Raw genomic sequence first — 22424 nt, 5'->3', positions numbered from 1 at the left:
CAACAGCGTGATAACCGCAGACTTAATGTATATATATATATATATATATATATATATATATATATATATATAACGCCAGTGTCTCTGGCTCCTCTTTCTCTTCCCTGCAAATCAGTGAGGATTTCTCGCATCAGCGAGAGATTTGCGATTTTTTCTTCCCTGAAAATTAGTGATTTCTCGCACCAGCGAGACATTTGCGATTTTCTTTTCCCTAAAAATCAGTGAAGATTTCTTGCACCGGCGAAAGATTCGCGATTTTCTTCTCTCCTTTGAAATTACAATGGACTTCCCGACATAATTCTCGCTATCCTCCTTTCCCTCTCTCTGAGATATATATATATATATATATATATATATATATATATTTCCTAGTTTCTCTTTAATGATAATTGTTTGCGCACGAGCAAACCGTATCGACATGTTCGACGATTCTGTTGAAAAACAAAAAAAAGGTTTTGTTTTGTTTCTTCCTAATATAGGCACAAGTTAAATCCTGTATACGTCCGAGCAAATAATACGAAGCACAACCACGTCGCGATCACGGTTGACAATCGTGCGAGTCACCTGCTCCGTACTACGAACGGGCATGATCGGAGTGTGATCGGGCCTCGCGCCACCGAGCGAAATTTCAATATTTTCAGACAATCGGCGAAGCTCGAACAGTAAGGTCGCAGGCGAGTGCGCTCGAACAACTCAATCCCGATTATACTCTTGATCTTGCTCCGGGCCTTCGATTATATCTGTTTATCTATTGAGTACAAAGTGTATTGTTTAAAATTAAACCGAGTGTGTTAATCAACAAGGAACTATTAACTTCATTCTTGCCTTGCAAGCCACTGACTTCACTCCTCCTTATCGGCGCGAAAGCGTCGAGTACCATTCGACCTACGCTCTCCTTTTTCTATTCTTGGTCCTTCGAGTTATCACCGCCTTTCCTTGTCGCTGAGAAGCGATAACTCCTCCGTCGACCATCAAGGTCAACACCGATACGGTGTGTCTAAATTATCGTGTGCGACAAAGGGTGCGAACATAAAGTTTTTGGTCCTTCGAGCCGGATTAAGGAGCAGAGTGTCAGTGATTGAGACTGAAGTATTAAACAATCAAGATGAGCGATCCATTAATTCTACAGCAAACGCTTTTTCACACCATTTCTCGGGCATTAGAGAATTTCAAGAAGATCGGAAGAAACAATTATACGCCCGCAACGATTCGCTCTCGAATGACGTCCCTCAAGGAAACCTGGATGCAGTGCCGTCAAACTCATGCAGCGATACTCCAAGCGTACGCTGAAGCAAAGAGGGAGAAGATGGAGTATTTTCAAGCCAACAAGATGGAGAGTCATGAGGATCTCTATCAAGCAGCAATAGACTATATGACGAACTGCCTCGAGGAATCAGAGCCGACTGTGAGTCCGAACCAATCTATCAATTATTCGACGAATCATGCGGATTCTGCGGCGCTTTCGTTACAGCATCTCCCAGCCATTCAATTACCATCCTTTAACGGGAGCTTCGACGAATGGGAGAGCTTTCGCGATCGCTTCACGGCTTTAATTATAAATAATAAGGAGCTCTCAGATTTTAGTCGGATGCACTTTCTCGTTTCAAATCTCACCGGATGTGCTCACAACGCGATAGCCAGTTTATCAGTGACCGCGGATAATTTCAACATTGCGTGGACAGCGTTAAGGGCGCGCTTCGAAAATAAGCGCCGTTTAATCGAGATGCATGTATCTACCTTGTTCTCGTTACCAACCTTGTTACGCGAATCATCGTCCGAATTGTATGCGTTGCGCAATAAAGCGGAAAAAGCTATCGAGTCGTTAAAGCGATTAAATCGATCCTCTACCGATATTCTCGATGACATCCTCGTTCACTGCATATCTCAAAGGCTTGACCAAGCCACACGACGCGCTTGGAAACTAAAGTTTAACGAAGCATCTCCTCCCGCGACGTACGACGAATTACTGACATTTTTATCATCGCGCGCGAGTGCACTTGAGGAACTCAAACCGATTAAAGGGTCAAGTTCAAGTCGCGAAAATAAAGTAGCCAGTGCTAATGCGTCGGTAGCGGCGACTCCTATGTGCGGGCTGTGTAAAAACCAGCATTTCCTCAATCATTGTCCAAAATTCCTCGACAAAAGTGTGAGTCAACGTCGAGAGTATGTAAAACAAAACAAACTTTGCTTTAATTGTCTACGCAAAAATCATTCCGTGGCAGAATGCCGCAGTAAATTCGCTTGCCGTACTTGTCAAAAGAAACATCATACAATGTTACATGTCGACTCACACTCCTCGTCGAATACGAATCAAGCGACAACTTCGAGCGAAAATTCAGTGCAGACTAGCGAAAATTCACAAGTCATTTCTCTTTCGGTGGTTTCGAGCGACGCGTCGCCATTACCTGTTCTCCTCGCGACGGCGAAAATCAAGGTAAGCTCTCCGACGGGACGCACTCAAACCGTCAGAGCCCTGTTGGATCAGGGTTCGGAAGTATCTTTTATTACAGAAAGACTCGCTCAAGGCCTGCGATTACGACGCATTCGGACAATGACGTCGATCTCAGCTGTTGGTGGTGTTCACGCTGGCATGTGCCGACATGCAGCTAACATCCAACTTACTTCCCGCATAAAATCGGGGCCCGTATTCAGCACTCAAGCTTTTGTTATGCGCTCTTTAACAAAATACACTCCACGACGGGCACAATTCAGTAAGTCATGGGAGCATTTACGAAATCTCAATCTTGCAGATGACGATTCAACGGGATCCGATCCTATTGAGGTACTCATAGGGGCCGATCTATATAGTAGAGTAATTCGAAACGGCGTTCGCAAAGGATCGATCGGACAGCCTATCGCGCAGAATTCTTATTTCGGCTGGGTCCTATCGGGACCAACTACTACTCAAAGTTCAAGATCTAGCTCAATCAAGGTAATGCATTGTTCTCTCGAACGAGATATTCAACGATTCTGGGAAGTCGAGGAACTTCCTCAAAAAATTTAGCTTTTTCCAGACGACGAGCGCTGTGAGAAACACTTTCTTGAAAATCATTCTCGCGATAAAACCGGACGATATATAGTACGACTCCCATTCAAACAAGGTCCACCGATCAACATCGGTGATTCACATTCAATTGTATCAAGTATGCTAACCTCTTTAAATCGACGATTAGATCGAAATCTCGATTTAAAGAAAGAATACAATTCATTCCTATTAGAGTATGAGGAACTCGGACATATGAAAAAGGTTTCTGTTTCTTCGAAATCAACTTCTGTCCCACAAACCGTTTATATTCCGCACCATGCAGTTGTGCGCAATTCAAGTTCCACGACACGTCTTAGAGTCGTTTTCAATGCATCAAGCTTAACGTCAAACGGAAGCTCCCTCAACACTCATCTGTTGCAAGGTCCTAAGCTTCAAACGAATATATTCGATATAATCCTTCGCTGGCGACAGTATCAATATGTCTATACGGCAGACATTGCCAAGATGTACAGACAGATCGTGGTCGATCCACGTGATCAAGATTACCAACGAATCTTATGGAACACTGAAGGCTCGAAAATACCACAAGCATTCCGATTAAAAACAGTCACTTACGGGACAGCATCAGCTCCATTTCTTGCACTTAGAGTGCTAAAACAACTTCTGCATGATGAAAGAGAATCTTTTCCATTGGCCTCTTCCATTCTAAGAGACCATATTTATGTCGACGATGTTCTTTTTGGAGCCGAAGATATTCTTTTGTTGCGTCAAAAACGCGATCAAGTTTGTGCCTTGTTGCAACGCGGAGGATTTCAGCTAAGGAAATGGACGAGTAATAAGTCAGAGTTGCTTACGGACATTTCCTCACAGAATCACGGCCTCGCTTGCAATAAATTGCTGAATGCTAACGAAAATTTCAATGTGCTCGGTATCTCGTGGAACCCCGCTACCGACAATTTTCAATTTCAAGTATCTCTCTCAGCAATTCCGCCTAAAACAAAACGCACTATTTTATCTACGATTGCCAAGCTTTTTGATCCGATCGGATGGGCTACCCCAGTTACGATTACCGCGAAAATCTTTATGCAAAAGTTATGGCGTTTCAATCTCGATTGGGACACAAATATTTCGAACCAAAGCTCAAAGGAATGGGAAAAAATTTACATAACACTAGCTTCACTTGACAACGTAAAAATTGCTCGATGGATAAATCGCGGGTCAGACACAGAACAATGCGAACTTCACGGGTTTGCCGATGCTTCGTCTGTCGCATATGCCGCCGCGGTTTATATTCGAGTACGATCGATCTCGGGAAAAATCACAACTACGTTACTCGCAAGTAAAGCAAAAGTCGCTCCTATCAAGCCGATGACGATACCGAGACTTGAATTGTCAGCAGTAGTTTTACTCGCGCGACTTTTAGAATCAATTCAAGTCGCGCTGAACTTACAGCACATCGAGAGTCACTGCTGGACAGACTCAACAGTAGTATTATCTTGGTTAAACCAGCACCCTTCTAAATGGAAGACATTTGTGTCTCATCACGTAGCGTTAGTACAAACAAAGCTACCAAATACGCAATGGCATCACGTGCCATCGGAGGAGAATCCAGCTGACTGCGCCTCGCGCGGACTCCTACAAACAGAACTCTCGTCATACCCTCTTTCGTGGAACGGTCCACAGTGGCTAAAAATGCCATCTTCAGCATGGCCAGTCTTTGATTTCTTGCCACAGGACGCGATCATAGTAGAAGCTAAATCCGTTACAGTTCAATCGACTCAAATTAACGAGTCGTGGGATTTAGCAAGCAAATATTCCAGGTGGCGAAAACTCGTTCGAGTTACGGCGTATATTTTTCGATTCCTCGACAATTGTCGCATAAGCGCGAAACGAGAAAATAACACGCAGACAAGTCCTTTCGCCGTCTCAGCAAACGAATTTGAAAGGGCAAGTTTGTTTTGGCTAAAGACGATTCAAAAGGACATGTTTTCGAGCGATCTGAAAGCGCTTCGACAACGTCAACAACTCTCTCCTCGAAGCTCGATACGATCATACGATCCGTTCATTGACGAACAAGGATTGATCCGGGTTGGTGGACGGTTGCAGAATTCAAATCTTCCATACAAAACAAAACATCCTATTCTTCTCACATCTCATCCACTTATCACGCTGTTGATTCGTGACGCTCATGTTCGATCTCTCCACGCAGGATATCAATTGACTCTTTCCATTCTAAAGCAAGAGTACCTAATATTACGAGCTAGAACACTAGTCAAAGCAGTCATATATCGATGCGTGACATGCGCTCGTGAACGAGCCTCACGCCCCACTCAACTCATGGGCCAACTGCCACGCGCTCGCGTGACCGTCTCATCACGAGCATTTCAGCATTGCGGAGTAGATTTTGCGGGACCCATTGACACTCGAGCTTCATCCGGTCGCGGGATCAAATCTATCAAGACATACATTGCAGTATTCATATGCTTGGCTACTCGAGCAATTCACCTTGAGTTGGTAGGAGGATAATCAACTCATGACTTCTTAAATGCTTACACGAGGTTTTGTGCCCGTCGAGGATTGCCGTCTGACATGTATTCAGACAATGGAACGAACTTTATCGGGGCAGAACAAGAATTAGCAAGGGCTTACAATGACGCATTGAGAGATCCAGATTTTCTCAATCAAACAGCATCAGACAAAGTTTCCTGGCATTTTATGCCCCCACATGCTCCTCACTTCGGAGGGCTTTGGGAGGCAGGAGTACGCAGCGTAAAATATCATTTAAGGCGACTCCTCGGTGCGCATAAATTAACTTTCGAAGAGCTTACCACTCTTCTAAGTAAGATCAAAGCATGCCTAAATTCTCGACCTCTCGGACCTCTCACTGCGTCTATCGATGACTACGAGTCATTGACTCCGGGGCACTTTCTCATTGGGACCGCTCTAACTACGTATCCCGAACCCTCTGTTTTACATTTAACTGAAAATCGCCTGTCACGATGGCAGCTTGTACGACAACTTGTCGAACGGTTCTGGAAAATTTGGCAAGCCGACTATATAAATACACTACAACAAAGGAGCAAGTGGCGAACGAAACAACCTTCGGTTAAAATCGGAACCATGGTATTATTGAGAAATGCCACATTACCGCCATGCAAATGGCAACTAGGAAGAGTAATCCAGTGTTTTCCGGGCTCGGACGGTTTGACTCGCGTCGTCTTAGTGAAGACAGCGACTTCCGAATATAAGCGTCCTCTCGTACAATTATGCATCCTTCCGATTGATATCCTTCCGGCAAACCTCTATAGAATCAGTTTAATTTCAATCTTAATGTAATAATTCAATAAGCTTAAGGATCAATGTATCATTCATACGTTATTCTCTAGTTATAAGCGATATATCATGTAGATAATTTTCCCTTTATTCAATACCGTCAATAAGTTTAGTAAGGATCAAGTCTGCATTGAAAACGATAGCGAGTGGCGGGCGGCGCCAAGCAAGTAATACAAGGAGAATACGTTCTCCATCATCGTACAATCGAGACGAATTGTCAATCCTTCATTTAATTCGAAACTATAGTTTCGAGGCGGGCGGTATGTTTGCGCACGAGCAAACCGTATCGACATGTTCGACGATTCTGTTGAAAAACAAAAAAAAGGTTTTGTTTTGTTTCTTCCTAATATAGGCACAAGTTAAATCCTGTATACGTCCGAGCAAATAATACGAAGCACGACCACGTCGCGATCACGGTTGACAATCGTGCGAGTCACCTGCTCCGTACTACGAACGGGCATGATCGGAGTGTGATCGGGCCTCGCGCCACCGAGCGAAATTTCAATATTTTCAGACAATCGGCGAAGCTCGAACAGTAAGGTCGCAGGCGAGTGCGCTCGACCAACTTAATCCCGATTATACTCTTGATCTTGCTCCGGGTCTTCGATTATATCTGTTTATCTATTGAGTACAAAGTGTATTGTTTAAAATTAAACCGAGTGTGTTAATCAACAAGGAACTATTAACTTCATTCTCGCCTTGCAAGCCACTGACTTCACTCCTCCTTATCGGCGCGAAAGCGTCGAGTACCATTCGACCTACGCTCTCCTTTTTCTATTCTTGGTCCTTCGAGTTATCACCGCCTTTCCTTGTCGCTGAGAAGCGATAACTTCTCCGTCGACCATCAAGGTCAACACCGATACGGTGTGTCTAAATTATCGTGTGCGACAAAGGGTGCGAATAATAATCCAAGGATTATTATTATTATTATTACCATTATTCGTATTATTATTATTATTATTATTATTATTATTATTATTATTATTATTATTATTATTATTATTATTATTATTATTATTATTATTATTATTATTATTATTATTATACGCGGATATTTCTGTCTCGACTATTTTAACCAGTTACATCTGTAGTGGACAATAATAAACCTTGGCAATTGTGGACCGTAATACGACACGCGCGGAATCGTCGGAATCGGCGGATAAGACGAGCAGTTGCTCAAGCTACGTCGGATTTCCCCGGGGCCGACCCGATCCAAATTCACCGAGAAGTTCGAGGTAGATTAGGGCCGTGGGTTAGAGACTATGATAATACTATTAATTTAAAAATAGCGGATAGTACTTTTATAGATATTTACCCTGAAATCCGACACTATTCTCCCATTTTTCCGTCGGAGGAATCGTCAGTTCCCTCTTCCGCCCCTCCTGCTTCTCCAGAAGTCCAGACCACCCCCTTCCTGAACACAAGAATTCTCCCAGATCCCCGTCTCCACCTCTCATAGACCTGTGCAACTCCCCCGTTCTCTGTGAGGACCCTGAAAGAATCATAGATTCCCTTAGGATCGAGACGATCGACCTCGCGGATAAAGAGCAGGAACCCCCTTCCTTGGAATCTCGTCCAAGTACTCTCCCTTCACCTATCCCATTTTACCCCAGGAGCTATGAGCACATAGACTCCCATTACATCCCGCTTTATCACTCGTACTTTGATTTTATCAGGGCTTGCGAGAGGAATCCTTTTCCGGAGGACGACGATGATGCGCAATTCACACACTGGATGTACTTCACTTTTCCCTCTCCTAAGCCTTCCTCTCCCCACAGGTGCCTATTCGTGCAGTCCCTCCGACTTCAATGAAGCACAATTCATTAGAGTCGCAAAGGGAAGCTTTCCGGGTACACTTATCCCTATGTTCCTCCCTGGCTATGAGTACCCGGTAGGATTCCCTGTAGAGATCCTCCAAGTTTTTCTCCCTCCCCCCTTTATCAAAATCATCAACATCCAATGACTCCGACGCACACAAACACACACACACACGTAGATAAGTAGCTATTTAGTATATCTATTTTTGTAATATTCAATCGGGACTCTAATATATTTTTAACACTAACTCTCTCCCCACTAGTCCCGATTGAAGGCCACCGTACTCATGTATCACCCGCGAAACACACACACTCACACATGCATCCACTAGGATTAGCGTGTAGAATTTAAGAACATTCTTTAATAGATAGATTATTTCATTTAACGAATAAATCAATTTATTATCATGAATCTTCTACTATTAATTAATTAACCCCTCTCCTCTCTCATTTTTCTCTTCCCAATAATTGCACTAGGTCCCATCCTAAGCAAAAGAGATTTAATTCTCTTGCCAAAAAGGGACCACTGAGAGAACAGCCTCTAAATAGCGTAAAGTGATACTCCCGGTCACTGACCTATTGGGGTCTTCGCACGTTCGCTCGGCTCGAATAAACGCACCGTCAAGGGTTGTTTGAGGAACAAGTATTGTTGCGTCCTTCCATCAACTCTTCTTTTAATTGGATCTGGACGTAACAGTTTTAATAGAACATTAAAAGAACGTATGTGGCGGTATTTTATCCATACAGGGTGTAAACGATATATCAATGTTCTACAAAATATTGTTGATGCATACAATCGATCGAATCATAGTGCTATCAAAATGGCTCCGTGCACCGTAACATTGAATAACGCATCGGTTGCTCGAGCAAATCTCGAACAACGTTATTGTAGTAATTATGAGCGTATTCCTAAATATAACGTTGGTAATCTTGTAGGTATCAGTAGTAACAAGTCAGCATTCGCGAAATATTATGAAGTTGAAGTAAAGAATTATTTCTACGTATAATACGTAGAATTATATAATACGTGTTTTGACACATAGTCAACCACCAGTTTATTTTTTACGTGATCTTCGAGAGGAAAATATCGATGATATCTTCTACGAGCAAGAATTAACTAAAGTTTATTGCGATCTTGCAAAAACTAACCTCAAAGTTAAGATCATCAAGAGTAAAGGTCGCAGGTGTTTAAGACGTCTTTTAGTTACCTGGTTTGGTTTTCCAGAAAAAATATTTAATACGTAGATACGATCTGCTGATTTGAAAAAATAAATAACAATGAAAGATAATTTTTACGTTGTACTACCTAATAATAGTAGCGCATCGTATTTTCTGGATAACACAACGACAAATTTTATTACACGATTACTACTACAATTACTTTTACATTATAAGTGGGGAGTTTCTTTAAGTGATATTCAAATACCAATGATGTTTCTTCACCTTTTTTTTTTTTTTTTTTTTTTTTTTTTTAACGCAGTGGGAATCCTCATGGATACCACCGCTCTCCGGGAAGAGAGCGGATGGTTATGTGGGACTTCTTGCTCCCCTTGGCCGATCCACGAATGGATCGGTCAGGGGGCTCAAGACATACCTCACTAAACCCACTGCGGATACCTTCACGGGCGTTAATGGGGGACGGCCAGGATGCTGGTATCCCATGCCGACTGGCCGCCCCCCCGCCTAATCCCTCCTTGGGAGAGTGCCGCTGAAGGCGACACTCCCCCCCCCCCGCGAATTGCATCGTGCGGGGGTCCTCGCGGTTGCGACGCAGGGCGGGTATCAACCCCACGTCGCGCCCTCCCAAAGAGTTTGGGGGGCGGGGTCACGGCTCGAGTATCCCGCTCGAGCCGCCACCCCCCGCCTCCGGAGCGGTGCTCCCTCCCCCTCCCAAGGGGAGTGGGGATTCGGCATTCGCCCCGGAGGCCCTCTCCAGGGGGTTCCTCTCAGAAGGAGAGAAACCCCCTTTGTGGACGGCGTTGCCCTCCCACCGGTGCCTTGTGGCTCCCGGTGAGAGGGCCCCGCGCGTCACGTCTCCGTCATAGAGGGGGGCCTAGGCGCCTCAGGCGGACGTGCTATTGCCCGCCCGCCAAAGACGCGTGGCCCCCCCTTGGTCCCCTCGATTACGGCTCCCTCCGCTCCCTTGGGAGTTAGGATTCGGCCGCAATCAGGGGGATTTCCCGTTCGGGGCAAGGCGGCGCACCCACGCCCCCGATTCTCGAGAGGTCTTTTGGGGGGGAGTCCAGGGACTTAGTTGTTCCCCCCCCCCCCGGCAACCTCATCCCGCGTCGTACGACGACGCGGGTGTGAAAATGGCGGACTCTCCCCGCCCCCCGCCACGTGAGTACTCACACCAATGGCGGGGAAAGAGAGGGCCCGCCCCCTCCTCCGCGGCTATCCCCCGCGCTGCCAGGGGCGAGCCCCCCCCGATTCCCGCCACCACAGACGAGCGAGCTCGCCGATGGCGGGAAAAGAGGGGGCCCGTCCCCGTTCCCACTACCTCTGCTTCCACCGGGGGCGCACCCCCCCCCCCCGATTCCCGCCACCACAGACGAGCGAGCTCGCCGATGGCGGAAAAAGAGTGGGCCCGTCCCCGTCCTCCTCCTCACCTTTTTCCTCCTCCTCACCCTCCGAGGACTGGGAGTTACCTCTCCCAGCCCTCTCCCTCTCTCTCTCTGCCTCCTCCTTCTGTGAGAGCACTTTCTCACAGAAGGAGGAGAACGCCTTCCACATGTTTCTTCACCTTCCGCAAATTTATGAAACAAATTATATCCCTCCCTCTCTCTCCCTCTCCCCCTTCCTCTCTCTCTTTCTCTCACTTACCCCCTCTTCCCTTCCCCTCTCCCCCTCCCCCTTTTTCCCTCCTCCTTTTTTTCTCTCTCCCCTCTCTGTCCTCTCTCCCCCTTTCTCAACACGTATACAGAAAGAAAATGACAATAAAATCGATAAACATTGCGACCGTCTCTCCGTCCTCTCTCGTCAAACGAGAGAGAGAGAGTGCAAGAGAGACGGCTGCGCAACCTCGTCGTGCCGCTCTCCGTTCTCTCAATACTTGCTCGGTATCACTGATTGCTCGGTATCGTATCTTTTGGGCGCCAGGTGCGGTCAGGCCGCACCACTCAACAATATCTCGGCAAATAATCAGCGGACACGACGGCTCGGCCTCGGTAGCTCGGTATCAACAGGGGGTAGAGTGTCGTGGTTCTTTCCGTAAGGAGATTCGGAATCGCCGTCTCGGAGAGAGAGAGGAAATCTCGATATTAATTGTACTCAGAAATAAGATGAAATAAGAAGAATATATTTTCAGTTAGTAGGATATAGATAGAGTGAATAAAAGTAACTATAATATTATTATCGAGCCGTAGGGAGATCGCTGTGTTTTATCGAAATCTCTAGTTATCATTACTCTCCTCCCTTTGTATCCGGCTCGGAATCGAATAGACCATACACTAATCCAGCGTAACTTATTCTCAAGGATTGCTAATCAATGACTCGATACAATGCTACAATTACAATATATTACGATGTGACTGTCGACTCGTTTCGGTGCCCCTCGGAGAGGTGAAGAAGGCAAAGATTTACGCAATAACTTAATGACGCGGAAATCGACTCGAGTCCCGGGAGTCCCTCAACTAATTCTCGGTACTAAATTGTTTATAGTATAATTGCTCGGTATCGTTACACGTCTCTAATAACTCACAGGTCTCTACCGAATCCGCGCTTACCGGACGATCGAGGAGGTGGCCTTACAATAGTTCGCCGTCGCAGGTGGTCGCTGTGGGTCATCGTCCTTTCACGTGCTCGCAGGACACCGGCTTGTCGAACAGTGATTTCCTTTCGGGCCGGCGGGACCTCGGAAGGTACGCTGGTGGGGAGGGGGAAGACCATGCGCGCCACCCCGCGGCAGTGTTGCGCCCCGCGCCAGATCCGGAATCGATCCTTGTATCGATTTCCGTCTGTCGCGGCTAGTCGGACTTCCGCCGCCAAATTCAAACATCAGCCCTCGGAAGCGACGATGCAGCAGGTCCATTCTCGGCGGTCCCGTCCACACCTCGTATGGCCGTATGATGATGTTCCGAACGATCTTTATTTGCTGAGGGAAGTCGTCTCGGGGTGATCAGTCCCGTTAGATCTCCGTGTTTCTCTCGATGTGTGGTGGCGGGCCCCTCAGGGGAATCATCCTTGTCGAGGGATGTAGGCGCCTTTTCCTCCCTGTTTTGGACTGCTCCTGTTCGTCCCATCGAGGCGGGCCGGTCGCTCAGTCTCCGCTCCTCCCCTTTCGAGGTCGTTCCTCCGTCGTCTGCCCAGGTCCTCTTCTCCCTAAAACAATGGCCGTTCTCCTGGCCTACCACCTCGATCCCGATACAGAGTACGGGCGAGCTAGCGAAAAGGTCGCTGCTCACCCGCACGAGACACAAAATTGTACAGCGCTCTCAGACGCTTCCCGGCCGGGCGTGTTCGCCCTTGTGACGGGCTCAAAAAGACCACGTCACAACATATATTATCCCACACATCGTGTATCGTTCTGTAAGTGAGGTTATCGAGACGGTAAACTCAATACATCCTACGGTCATACATTTTACCTTTGATATAGGAAAAAACGGTTATGTTAGTGTACGTCGTTCATGCGTTAACTGTATGAGCACGTCACATACTTTTTACCAAGCTTAAGTCATATATTCGAATTCGAGGATAAAAAGTATGATGTTCCGCGAAACGAAAAAAATGTGTAGCGTTAAAACCTGCTAGTCTCATTAGTGCGTTACCATCGATTATGTTTATATATTATACACAGATATATGTGAATCTTATATGTATTACCGGCGATATGCAAACACCACTACTACGTATTGTCTCATTAGATATCGAATTATACATTTATGGATCGATTATAAGTACAGAAGTTTTTCAACATCAAAATACATACCCCTACTCTACAACCTTTTACAAACGATTGAGATCGATATAAGGGATGAATTTGAAAAACCTATACCATTTGAAAGTGGTATATTGACTGTGACATTACACTTTAAAAGATTAAATTGAAAAAATAAGCAGAAATGAATCACTACTGCGAATTTGATATTCAATATGGTGGTTGTTGACATGGGAGTATCGAGCATGTATATATCGGATCATCGAATCAACGCGATCATGGAATCGGTAGTTTTTTAGAGGGCTTTTTCGTTGTGTTTTACCCCTCTTATTAAAAGGTGTTAAAGCTATTGGAAAAGAAGCTATACGTTCTGGTATGCATATCGCAAGCGATGTGATAGACAAAGAGATTCCATTCAAGAAGTCTTTTAATATGCGCGTACGAGACTCAGCAAAAAATTTAAAATAAAAAGCGGAAGAAAAACTAGATAGTATTATGACGGGATTAGGATCAGGTTATAAATCTGCACGGGTATCGGATTTTACACATTCGAACAGTACGCACGGACTGTTATACCAGGCTCGAACAAATCGAATTTGTTATACCAGGCCAGGGCGAAGAATACATTGATCTCGCTCATACAATGTTAAGCCTGACTGTTCAAATAAGATCTACAAAACTTAGGACAAAAAAAGAAGGAGCGAGCGGAACAAAAGGCAATAGATCTAAAATTAGTCCTGTAAATAATTTTATGCATTCATTATTTAACCAAATCAATGTGTTTTTTAATCAGAAGCCGGTATCGCCGCCGAATAATGCATATGCTTACAGAGCTTATATAAAAACATTGTTTAATTATGGACCTGCTGCAAAGAACTCTTATCTAACAACTGTATTATGGTATAAAGATTCAGCTGGTGCTATGAATGAACCAATTAGGCCGGATCTACAACAGGTGTAGTAAGCTCTAAGCTTTAAGAAATTCACCAATCATAGTCAAGAATGAGGGGAATAATCGACGGTGATTGATAAATTTCTTAAGGCTTCGAGCTTACTACATCTATTGTAGATCCGGCCTTGAAGGGCTCATAAAACGCAGTGATTTTACAGAGAACGCGAAAAAACTCGATCTTTTAGGATATTTACATTGTAATGTTTTTAATCAAGAAAGGTACTTGATAAATGGTATGAAAATGCATTTACGTATAGTGCGTTCAAGAGACGCGTTTTGTATTAATAATACTATAGGAAATTACGAAGTTCATGTACTCGATGCATCACTCCTTATTCGTCGTTCAAAAATTTCACCAGATATATTACTGGCTCATGCTAAAGCTCTTGCGAAAACTACAGCAAAATACCCTCTTACACGTGTTGAAATGTGAAATCTATATCTATTCAGTGGTATACATGGGAAAACACTCGACAATGTTATACTTGGGCAGATACTAAAACGGTAATAATTGGGTTTGTTGATAATAGAGCATTTAATGGGAATCATATGTTCAACCCTTTCAATTTTTATAATATTAATTTATTAATTTATCTTTATATATAGACAGGTCACAAATACCTGGTAAACTATTACAGTTGGATTTTACAAATGATGGTTTTATATGTAGACGCTTATCATACTCTTTTCCGGAACAGAAATTCATTTTTTAAATGAAGGGAATTGTATCCCACGTGAAGGTTACAGCTACGGTTAGTCTTTCTGCGTTTGATCTCACATCGAATCTTTCAGCTAACGAAAATACACATTGGAATTTAGTAAAATACGGTAGCGTTAGAATCAAAGTTCGTTTCGCAGAAGAATTAAAAAACACGATAAATTGTATTGTTTATGCAGAATATGATAATATTTTGGAAATTGATGCTTTCAGATAAGTAATCGTGGATTATGGTGGTTGAAAAAATTAAATCTCGTATATGCTATACATATACACCTAGGAGTTTTTCATTCTGGGGACACAGAAGGAAATATTTGTTGTAAGCTAAACTATGAATAATGTATTTCATTAGTGAAAACCATTTTATGATTCAGTAATAGTATTATTTAATCAGTCATATTGTGTGTGTATGTGTGTGTGCGCGTGTGCGTGCGCGCGCGCGTGTGTGTGTGCACGTTCGCGTTATTCTCTCTTTTTCTTATAATCATAAAATATGGATTTTATCGTCGATATATAAAGATTTAAAGATACGGAAGAATGTTTCTTTTCTAAAAAAATGGCTATTGTGACTATAAACGGTACACATTGTGGTCATTGGATTATTGCACAACCGTATGCTTTTATGGAATTACTCCTGAGGATTATAATCGAGTGTAGAGACAGGACACAGTATATATGTATATATATATATATATAGGAAACAATATTTATTCTCTTTCGACGTTAGTGTACATAGACATACCACACGCAAAAGATAAGAAATTAAAAATTGAACTTTAGATTAAAAGAAAAATGAAAAGATGTGACTGCTCACGTGTTGTACGACGACCAGCAAGCACGAGGAATGTCGAACATATATACAAAAATAACAAAAAGGGGTTTGGTATCATTTCACAAGTGGTTTCCTTTTTCCTGTATTACTGCGCGCGACATGTATCGACCGAGAGAGTCACTATCGATAGGCGTTCGATAAACTGACATTCTTAACACTTCCGTCTTTTGAAAGCGTCTATGTTAATCCTACGCATTCCCATTTTAGTGCGCAAGCTGCAAAACAAATCCTTACTTAGTACTTTTGTTAGAATATCCGCGATTTGGTCCTTACTTGACACGTATTCAACATTGATGATTTTACTCATAAATTGTTCGCAAATGAAGTGATAATGGATATCGATGTGTTTACTTCTTTTATGAAACTCAGGGTTTCTTATTAACTTGATCGCACTCTGATTATCCATATTAATGATCAGAGGTTCCACCCATTGATATCCGATATTACTCATTAGCTGCTTAAGCATAAGGCTTCCTTGACTGATTCACAGGCCGCAATACATTCCGCTTCGGTGGTACTTAATAAAACAGTTCTCTGACGTAAAGATCTCCAGGTTATGACTCCATTAGCTAGTCTAAACAGGTAACCGCTCGTAGATCGCCTAGTGTCAAGATTGCCCGCATAATCCGCGTCTGAATATCCCTGTGGACATGCGTTTTCTGTGGAATTTTCATATAAAATACCCATTTCAGCTGTATATTTAAGATAACGGAACACATTCTTTACCGCTCGCCAATGTTGCTCATTATAGCTAGAAACAAAACGACTTACAATTAAGTAATTTACAATAAATGCAATATCCGTCGTGTAATATTTGCAAGAAACATTAGACTACCAATCGCTTGTCAATATGGAATGTTGTTAAGCTCGTCAGTATCTCCCGTCGACACTAAACTCATCCCTAAATCAGCTGGAGTCTCTTTAATTTTCGCATCTAACATATTAAAGCGTTCAAGAACACGCTCGATATAGGATGATTGATATATAAAAATTGTTTTAGCTTCTCTATCTCGAATCATCTCTATACCAACATAATAATTAACATTTCCTTCTGTAACGTCAAAGTTTAATTTTAACTCACTCATTATCTTGTCCAAAATTTGCTTTGACGTTGCTAAGATCAAACCACATATATGATCAAGTATACATTGTCCGATTTGAATTTACCAATATATAAATATGGATCCGCTTTACTTGGTACAAATTGGTAGTGTTTAAAAAATGAATCGAATTTACTGTTCCATTCTCGCAATGCTTGTTTAAGTCCATAAAGAGTCTTTTGTAATTTACATACTATACCATCGGATGGTGCTTTAATTCCTTGGGGTATCTTCATATAAATTTCTTCAGTTAAATCGCCATTGAGAAACGCCGTCTTTACATCGAATTGCGCTATTTCCAAATTCTGCTTCGCTGCAACTGCCAACATTGTCCGTATAGTGTCGTATCGCGCTACAGGCGAAAATATTTCGTGATAATCGATTCCGTGCTTCTGTGTAAATCCTTTGGCGCAAAGTCGAGCTTTATAACGGTGTTATTGTTTGTCTCGTGTGCTTTGAGCTCCTCATTAATTGCTGTCTTCCAATTCTCAGCATCTTCTCCAGTTATCGCTTCTTCATATGATGTAGGTTCATCATGCTCTATTATATTTGCCTCATAGCGATTCGGTGGTTTAAGTGTACTTCTGTCTCTAAGGATTCGAGTGTCATTTTGTGTACTATCTTTTTCCTCTTCGTGATTCTGGATTGTGTCATCTTTTTCTCGAGGATCTCGCTTGATTTCTTCTTCTTGAATCAATGTTTTCGTATCAATTAGAATTTGTACCTCATTGTTTGACTCTGTTCTTTAATGATCATTTGTCTCGTGCACAATAACATCTCTGGATAACGTAATTCGTGAATGCGGATCGTACAATCTGTAGTTACAGGAATCGGCTTGATATCCAATTAATATCATCTTCTGAGATTTCCTGTCTCATTTCTTTCTCAATTTCGTGGAAACATGAACATATGCCACTGATCCGAACACTTTAATGTGATCCAGACGTGACCTTTTTTCTGTCTACACTTCATAAGAAGTTTTACCTTGGTTACACGACGTCGGTGTCCGGTTTAATATGTAGCAGGCGGTGTTGACTCCTTCAGCTTACAATTGAATAGACAGGTCCTTGGCATGCAACATGGCTCGAGCGCTTTCTACTAAAGACCTATTATCTCTCTCTGCCCGTCCATTTTGCTCTGGCGTATAGGGCGTATAGTCTTCATATTAATCCCTCCATATAAATTTTGCGCACAAGTATCTCAATATCTGCTCGTTACAGTATTCTCTGCCGTTGTCCACACGTAGTGTTTTGACTCTTCTCTGAAACTTATTTTCAATCAAATTAATGCATTCTTTCAGTTTATCGAAGACATCGGATTTGTGTTTTATAAAATAAACAGTATAATATGCAAAACAATTATCATTAAAGCTTACAAAGAATCTGGAACCTCCTATAAAATTTTGAGACATTGGACCACAAACGTCGCTATAAATAAATTTTCCGGTAGAAGATTCCTTTTTGCAGCTCTATTGAAGGGCATATGGTGTTGCTTCCCATATTGGCAGGCTTCACAAAAGATATCTTTATCGCTGCTGTTGTCTTCTATGTTTTCGTCAATTAGACTTCCTTGCAGAACTGATGTATATACCTATAGTTAACGTGGCCTAAACGCTCGTGCCAGCGTTTCAAGTTTGGAGTAGCCACCAGATTTGCATCACTTCTATGTTGTACCTTGATAAACATGCGGAAAAGATTATTGCTTCGCTTCATCCCTCGAACTTTTAATTCATTGTTCATCAAGATTTCGACATAATCTTTCTTAAAAGTGACCTTGTAATTCTTATTCATGCATGCGCCAACCGAGAATAAATTTTTACTCAAATTGGGTACGTACAGCACGTTCTCGAGCTTACCTTTAAGCCATGTTTTGCCTATGAGTCTTTTAATGTGTATAGTACCGTGACCCATTATCTTATATGTGGTTCCATCGCCAAGCGAAACGTAGTCGTTTTCATAGGACTGTAGTTCTGAAAACCAATCATGACGGAATGTCATATGCTTTGAGGCGCCGCTGTCGAGAAGCCACACGTTCTTCGTCGTCACGTTCATAAGTTGGTTTGCATGTGCTTCGACTGTGAATGCACTGACATTAAATGCATCGTCTCTTCCTTTTTTTTCTCAGTATTATCTCGATAACTTGCATCTCTCTTCTTCTTATGACATTCCTTTGCGATGTGGCCGCGTTTTTGACAATAGAAACATGTCACCTCCTTTCTAGGGCGTTGTGTATTCTTTTTTGCCTTTTGCTTCTCTTTGTTGGAATTTACACTTATGACGGCGAGCGCGCCACCTGCTTCGTCTGCCGCGTGTATTCTTCCTTCTTCTTTGATTAGACGTTGTGTTAGATTCACGAGCGTTTGATTATTCGAGTCGACACTGTCTCATGCTGTGACTAGTGCACTGAATTTCGCGGGAAGGCTTTTTAGGATTTTGGCCATGATCGTTAATGTCCGACATGTTTTCACCGACATCTTTTAACTGCCGCGCCATATTTTCTATCTTCGCAATGTGTTGTGCCATGTTATCGTTCGACGCCATCTTGTAATCGTGAAATCTCGTCATTAAGAGTAATTTATTCGACTCACTTTTTTGTTCATGAACCGCGGTAAGTTTATTCCACATTTCGGCTGCCGTCTCGCAGGTCAACAAATACTCGAGCTGCGAGGATTCCATGGTCGAAGAGATGATGACCATTACCCAGATAGACAAAAAGATATCTTTTATATTTCTAAAAGATATCTCGCTATATCTTGCGACATCTTCCAAAAATCTAGAAAAAAAATCTTTTAGGGATCTAAAAGATGTCTTACGCAACATTTTGAGATATCTTTCAGATATCTAAAGATGTCTTGAAGATATCTAGTAGAAATCTAAAAGACATATTATATGTCATTTTAAGATGTCCACAAGACTTCTTTAAGATATCCGGAAAGTATATATTAAGACATCTTCAAGATATTTTAAAGATATTACGCAGATACCGTTTAAGAGATTTTCACGTTATGATTGAGATGTCTTAAATATATCTTTTAGATATCTTAAAAATATCTCCTAAATCTCTTTAAAACGTTTAGGAATTAAAAGGTACTGCTTGCGTAAGTTGCAATTAAAAATATCTTAGAAAATAAATCTATACTAGACAAATAAAAAATAATGTAGCAATTAATGTTAAATTTATTTAAAAAATATTAATTATAACATTTAACATTATTTAAATTAGTAGTATGTTAAACATTTAACATTATCAACATTAGTAGTATGCTACATTATTTTGCTACATTATTCATTTTCCAGCACGGATTTATCTTTTAAGGTATCTCCAACAGCAACTTACACAAACAGCAACTTGTAATTTAATATATATAAATAAAATAATTTAATTTAATACAAATAAAAAACTTGAAATTTTTACCACAATTAGAATTTTCGTTACATATTTATTCAAGTCCTACAATTTTGTTATTTTATAAACATTTTGTTATAAGTGATTGTTTTCAAGATATTTGATGCATGTTTACACTTCTAGAGAACGCTGATACACACACACACACACACGCGCGCGCGCGCGCGTGTGTGCTAACTCTGTATATTAAATACAATACGTACAATATTCAATTAATAACCGCGTTACATCTTTTTAAAATGCAATATAATCAATACTGAATATTAAGCCTACTTTACACGATCTACAATTCGAGATCGATGCTACTTACAATTAGTGTTGAACTAAAAAATATTCAAATCAATATTTTTTAAATTCAATAACAATATTTTAATAAAATTAATTTTAATAATTTTATGTTTCATATTTTCTTAAATTTCTTTTTATCACGATTCGTGATAATCATCGTTATCAAGTAACAGATAGTACTTTAAAATATCTTACTTTTGCTTTAAAATTTAATTACAGTAATTAAAATTTTATGCAAAAAATTAAATATTAATTTGTACTTAAATGAATTACATTTGGAATAAAATCTTAAATATTTTAATTATTAAGTTTGCTTGGAAACACAATGATAATAAGAAGAATTTGTATACCTAAACTCTTTGCTGTCTGAACTTAATTATTCGATATGAAGAAAAACTTGAATAAAATCGCTAAGACTGGACCACAAGGACTTTGCATGTGTGACATTCTCAATATGTACAGCAACTTGTTTGTTCTTCATATTTAAACTTTGCTTCCTGAAAAGATACAAAGATTAAATTATATAGCATTACTGATAACATTATTCAATAATGTAACGGAGTAATGTATTCTGCTACAAGTTCGAGGTTACTTGTAAGCAGATGGCAAAATAATAATTAATTTAGGCATTTAATGCAAAAAATGTAATGATATAATAGCCGATTAAACTTAATGTGTATTCGCATATCATCGTTGTATATTAATGTAGACAGAAAACATACACCATTGCATATCAAATTTTTGATCTGTCTACAGTAGTCTACATTAAGATGCAACGACGATTTACAGATACACATTAAGTTGATTTTGTCATTATATATCATTACATCTTTTTTGCATAAAATGCCTAAATAAATTCTTAATTTGCCATGTTCTTACAATTAACCTCAAACTTGCAGAATATTTTGTGTCACACATATTATATTATAATAAAATGTTATAAAAATATTTTTCATAATGCTTTATATATCTTTAAAAAAAGAATTTACATACAAGATAAAAGAGATTACTTTATTTAATCAAAATTACGCTTTCGTTCTCCTCGCCCGTCGCCCATGCGGTCGTCCGTCGTCCGTCGGCAGCAAAAATAATAGAGAATAAATTAATACAAATTGTCGCTCGTATATTGAAAACAAAGTGATAAATCTAAGGCCAACTTATCGAGCTGAATATTCGAGATGTTCAGTCAACTACCATTTATTACATGTATAAATTATAAAACTACAGTCATTAGATATTAAAACTAACGCAAATTAAAATCATTCTATAAACGTTTCGACCGCACGCGGTCTTCTTCAGTATAATTCTTGAAATATAAATTCGTACAACTTCACATAATATCGGAATTTAATTATAATTATTCAGAATCGAGAGTCTTTGAGCAATTAACACGTGTTCTAATTCGTCATGTCCAACAATGTTCGCCTCGATATGATCTCTGATTTTTCTCAGATCTCGGATAGTTTCATCGTTAATATGCGAGAAATTAACCCGTTCCGTAGGCGCTATCATCGTCCTTCTTGACAATTTTGCTACTTATTAACAGTTATTAAGAATGACACATAACGAACCAACAATACAGAAAGACAGCTCATTTTAAACTCTGATTATGAGAACTCTGATAATAGAGAATGTTCGGCTTGGAACCGCGGAATATACAAATACATTTAGAAAGCGTAATCCCGCGTAACTCAAATTATATAACACTAGTTCTTTAATTATAATAAAATAATATATACAGTATTATTATTTTTATAATTTAATTTAATATATGTCTATTAAAAATCTTTTAAAAATTTGTTTTAAGATGTCTTTAACATGTGATGTATAATAGATATCTTTTAAAAATACATTAAAGACATTTTTTAAAAGAAATTATTTAGATATCTTTAATATATATATTACATAATATATTAAAGATATCATTTAAAATGTCTTTTCAGATATTTAAAGGTATCTTTTAGAAATTCTACAAAGAAATCTTGAATAAAGTATTTTTAGACATCTTTTAGATATCTCCTGGATATCTTTTAGAAATATCTTGAAGATTTCTTTAATGAGATATCTTTTAGATTTCTATAAGATTTCGATGTTTACTGGGTATGCCTTTGCATTAT

General features: G+C 40.7%; 4 protein-coding genes across 6 annotated transcripts; 2 read left to right on the top strand and 2 right to left on the bottom strand.

The window, feature by feature from the left end:
- The first annotated feature begins 1105 nt into the window (after positions 1 to 1105).
- On the top strand, positions 1106 to 3004 carry LOC114934490 (uncharacterized). The gene has a single exon (XM_029307141.2). It carries the CDS (start codon positions 1106 to 1108, stop codon positions 3002 to 3004), a length of 1899 nt encoding a protein of 632 aa, XP_029162974.2.
- Positions 3005 to 3145: 141 nt separating this feature from the next.
- Positions 3146 to 5512, top strand: LOC146719634 (uncharacterized). The gene has a single exon (XM_085489934.1). The coding sequence runs from the start codon at positions 3146 to 3148 to the stop codon at positions 5510 to 5512; it is 2367 nt and encodes a 788-aa protein (XP_085346060.1).
- A 9862-nt stretch (positions 5513 to 15374) lies between these two features.
- LOC114934489 (uncharacterized) lies at positions 15375 to 22131 on the bottom strand. 3 transcript variants are annotated; one of them, XM_085489946.1, is made up of 5 exons: positions 21318 to 22131; positions 20658 to 20804; positions 18470 to 19386; positions 17990 to 18287; positions 15375 to 17881 (listed from the first exon to the last, which is right to left on the bottom strand). In XM_085489946.1, exon 3 carries the CDS (start codon positions 19308 to 19310, stop codon positions 18978 to 18980), a length of 333 nt encoding a protein of 110 aa, XP_085346072.1. In that variant the 5' UTR covers positions 19311 to 19386; positions 20658 to 20804; positions 21318 to 22131; the 3' UTR covers positions 15375 to 17881; positions 17990 to 18287; positions 18470 to 18977. The 3 variants fall into 2 exon arrangements, with proteins under 3 accessions (XP_085346072.1, XP_085346074.1, XP_085346073.1); XM_085489947.1 differs by having other exon boundaries at positions 21337 to 22131.
- LOC146719633 (uncharacterized) lies at positions 15965 to 16943 on the bottom strand. Its single transcript, XM_085489933.1, has 2 exons — positions 16751 to 16943; positions 15965 to 16173 (listed from the first exon to the last, which is right to left on the bottom strand). The coding sequence occupies exons 1-2, from the start codon at positions 16941 to 16943 to the stop codon at positions 15965 to 15967; spliced, it is 402 nt and encodes a 133-aa protein (XP_085346059.1).
- Positions 22132 to 22424: the final 293 nt, after the last annotated feature.

The sequence above is a fragment of the Nylanderia fulva genome, unplaced genomic scaffold, assembly GCF_048542155.1.
Source record: "Nylanderia fulva isolate GAGA-0341 unplaced genomic scaffold, ASM4854215v1 Scaffold91, whole genome shotgun sequence".
NCBI classification, from domain to species: domain Eukaryota; kingdom Metazoa; phylum Arthropoda; class Insecta; order Hymenoptera; family Formicidae; genus Nylanderia; species Nylanderia fulva.
This window is presented reverse-complemented; position numbering and strand designations above follow the sequence as displayed.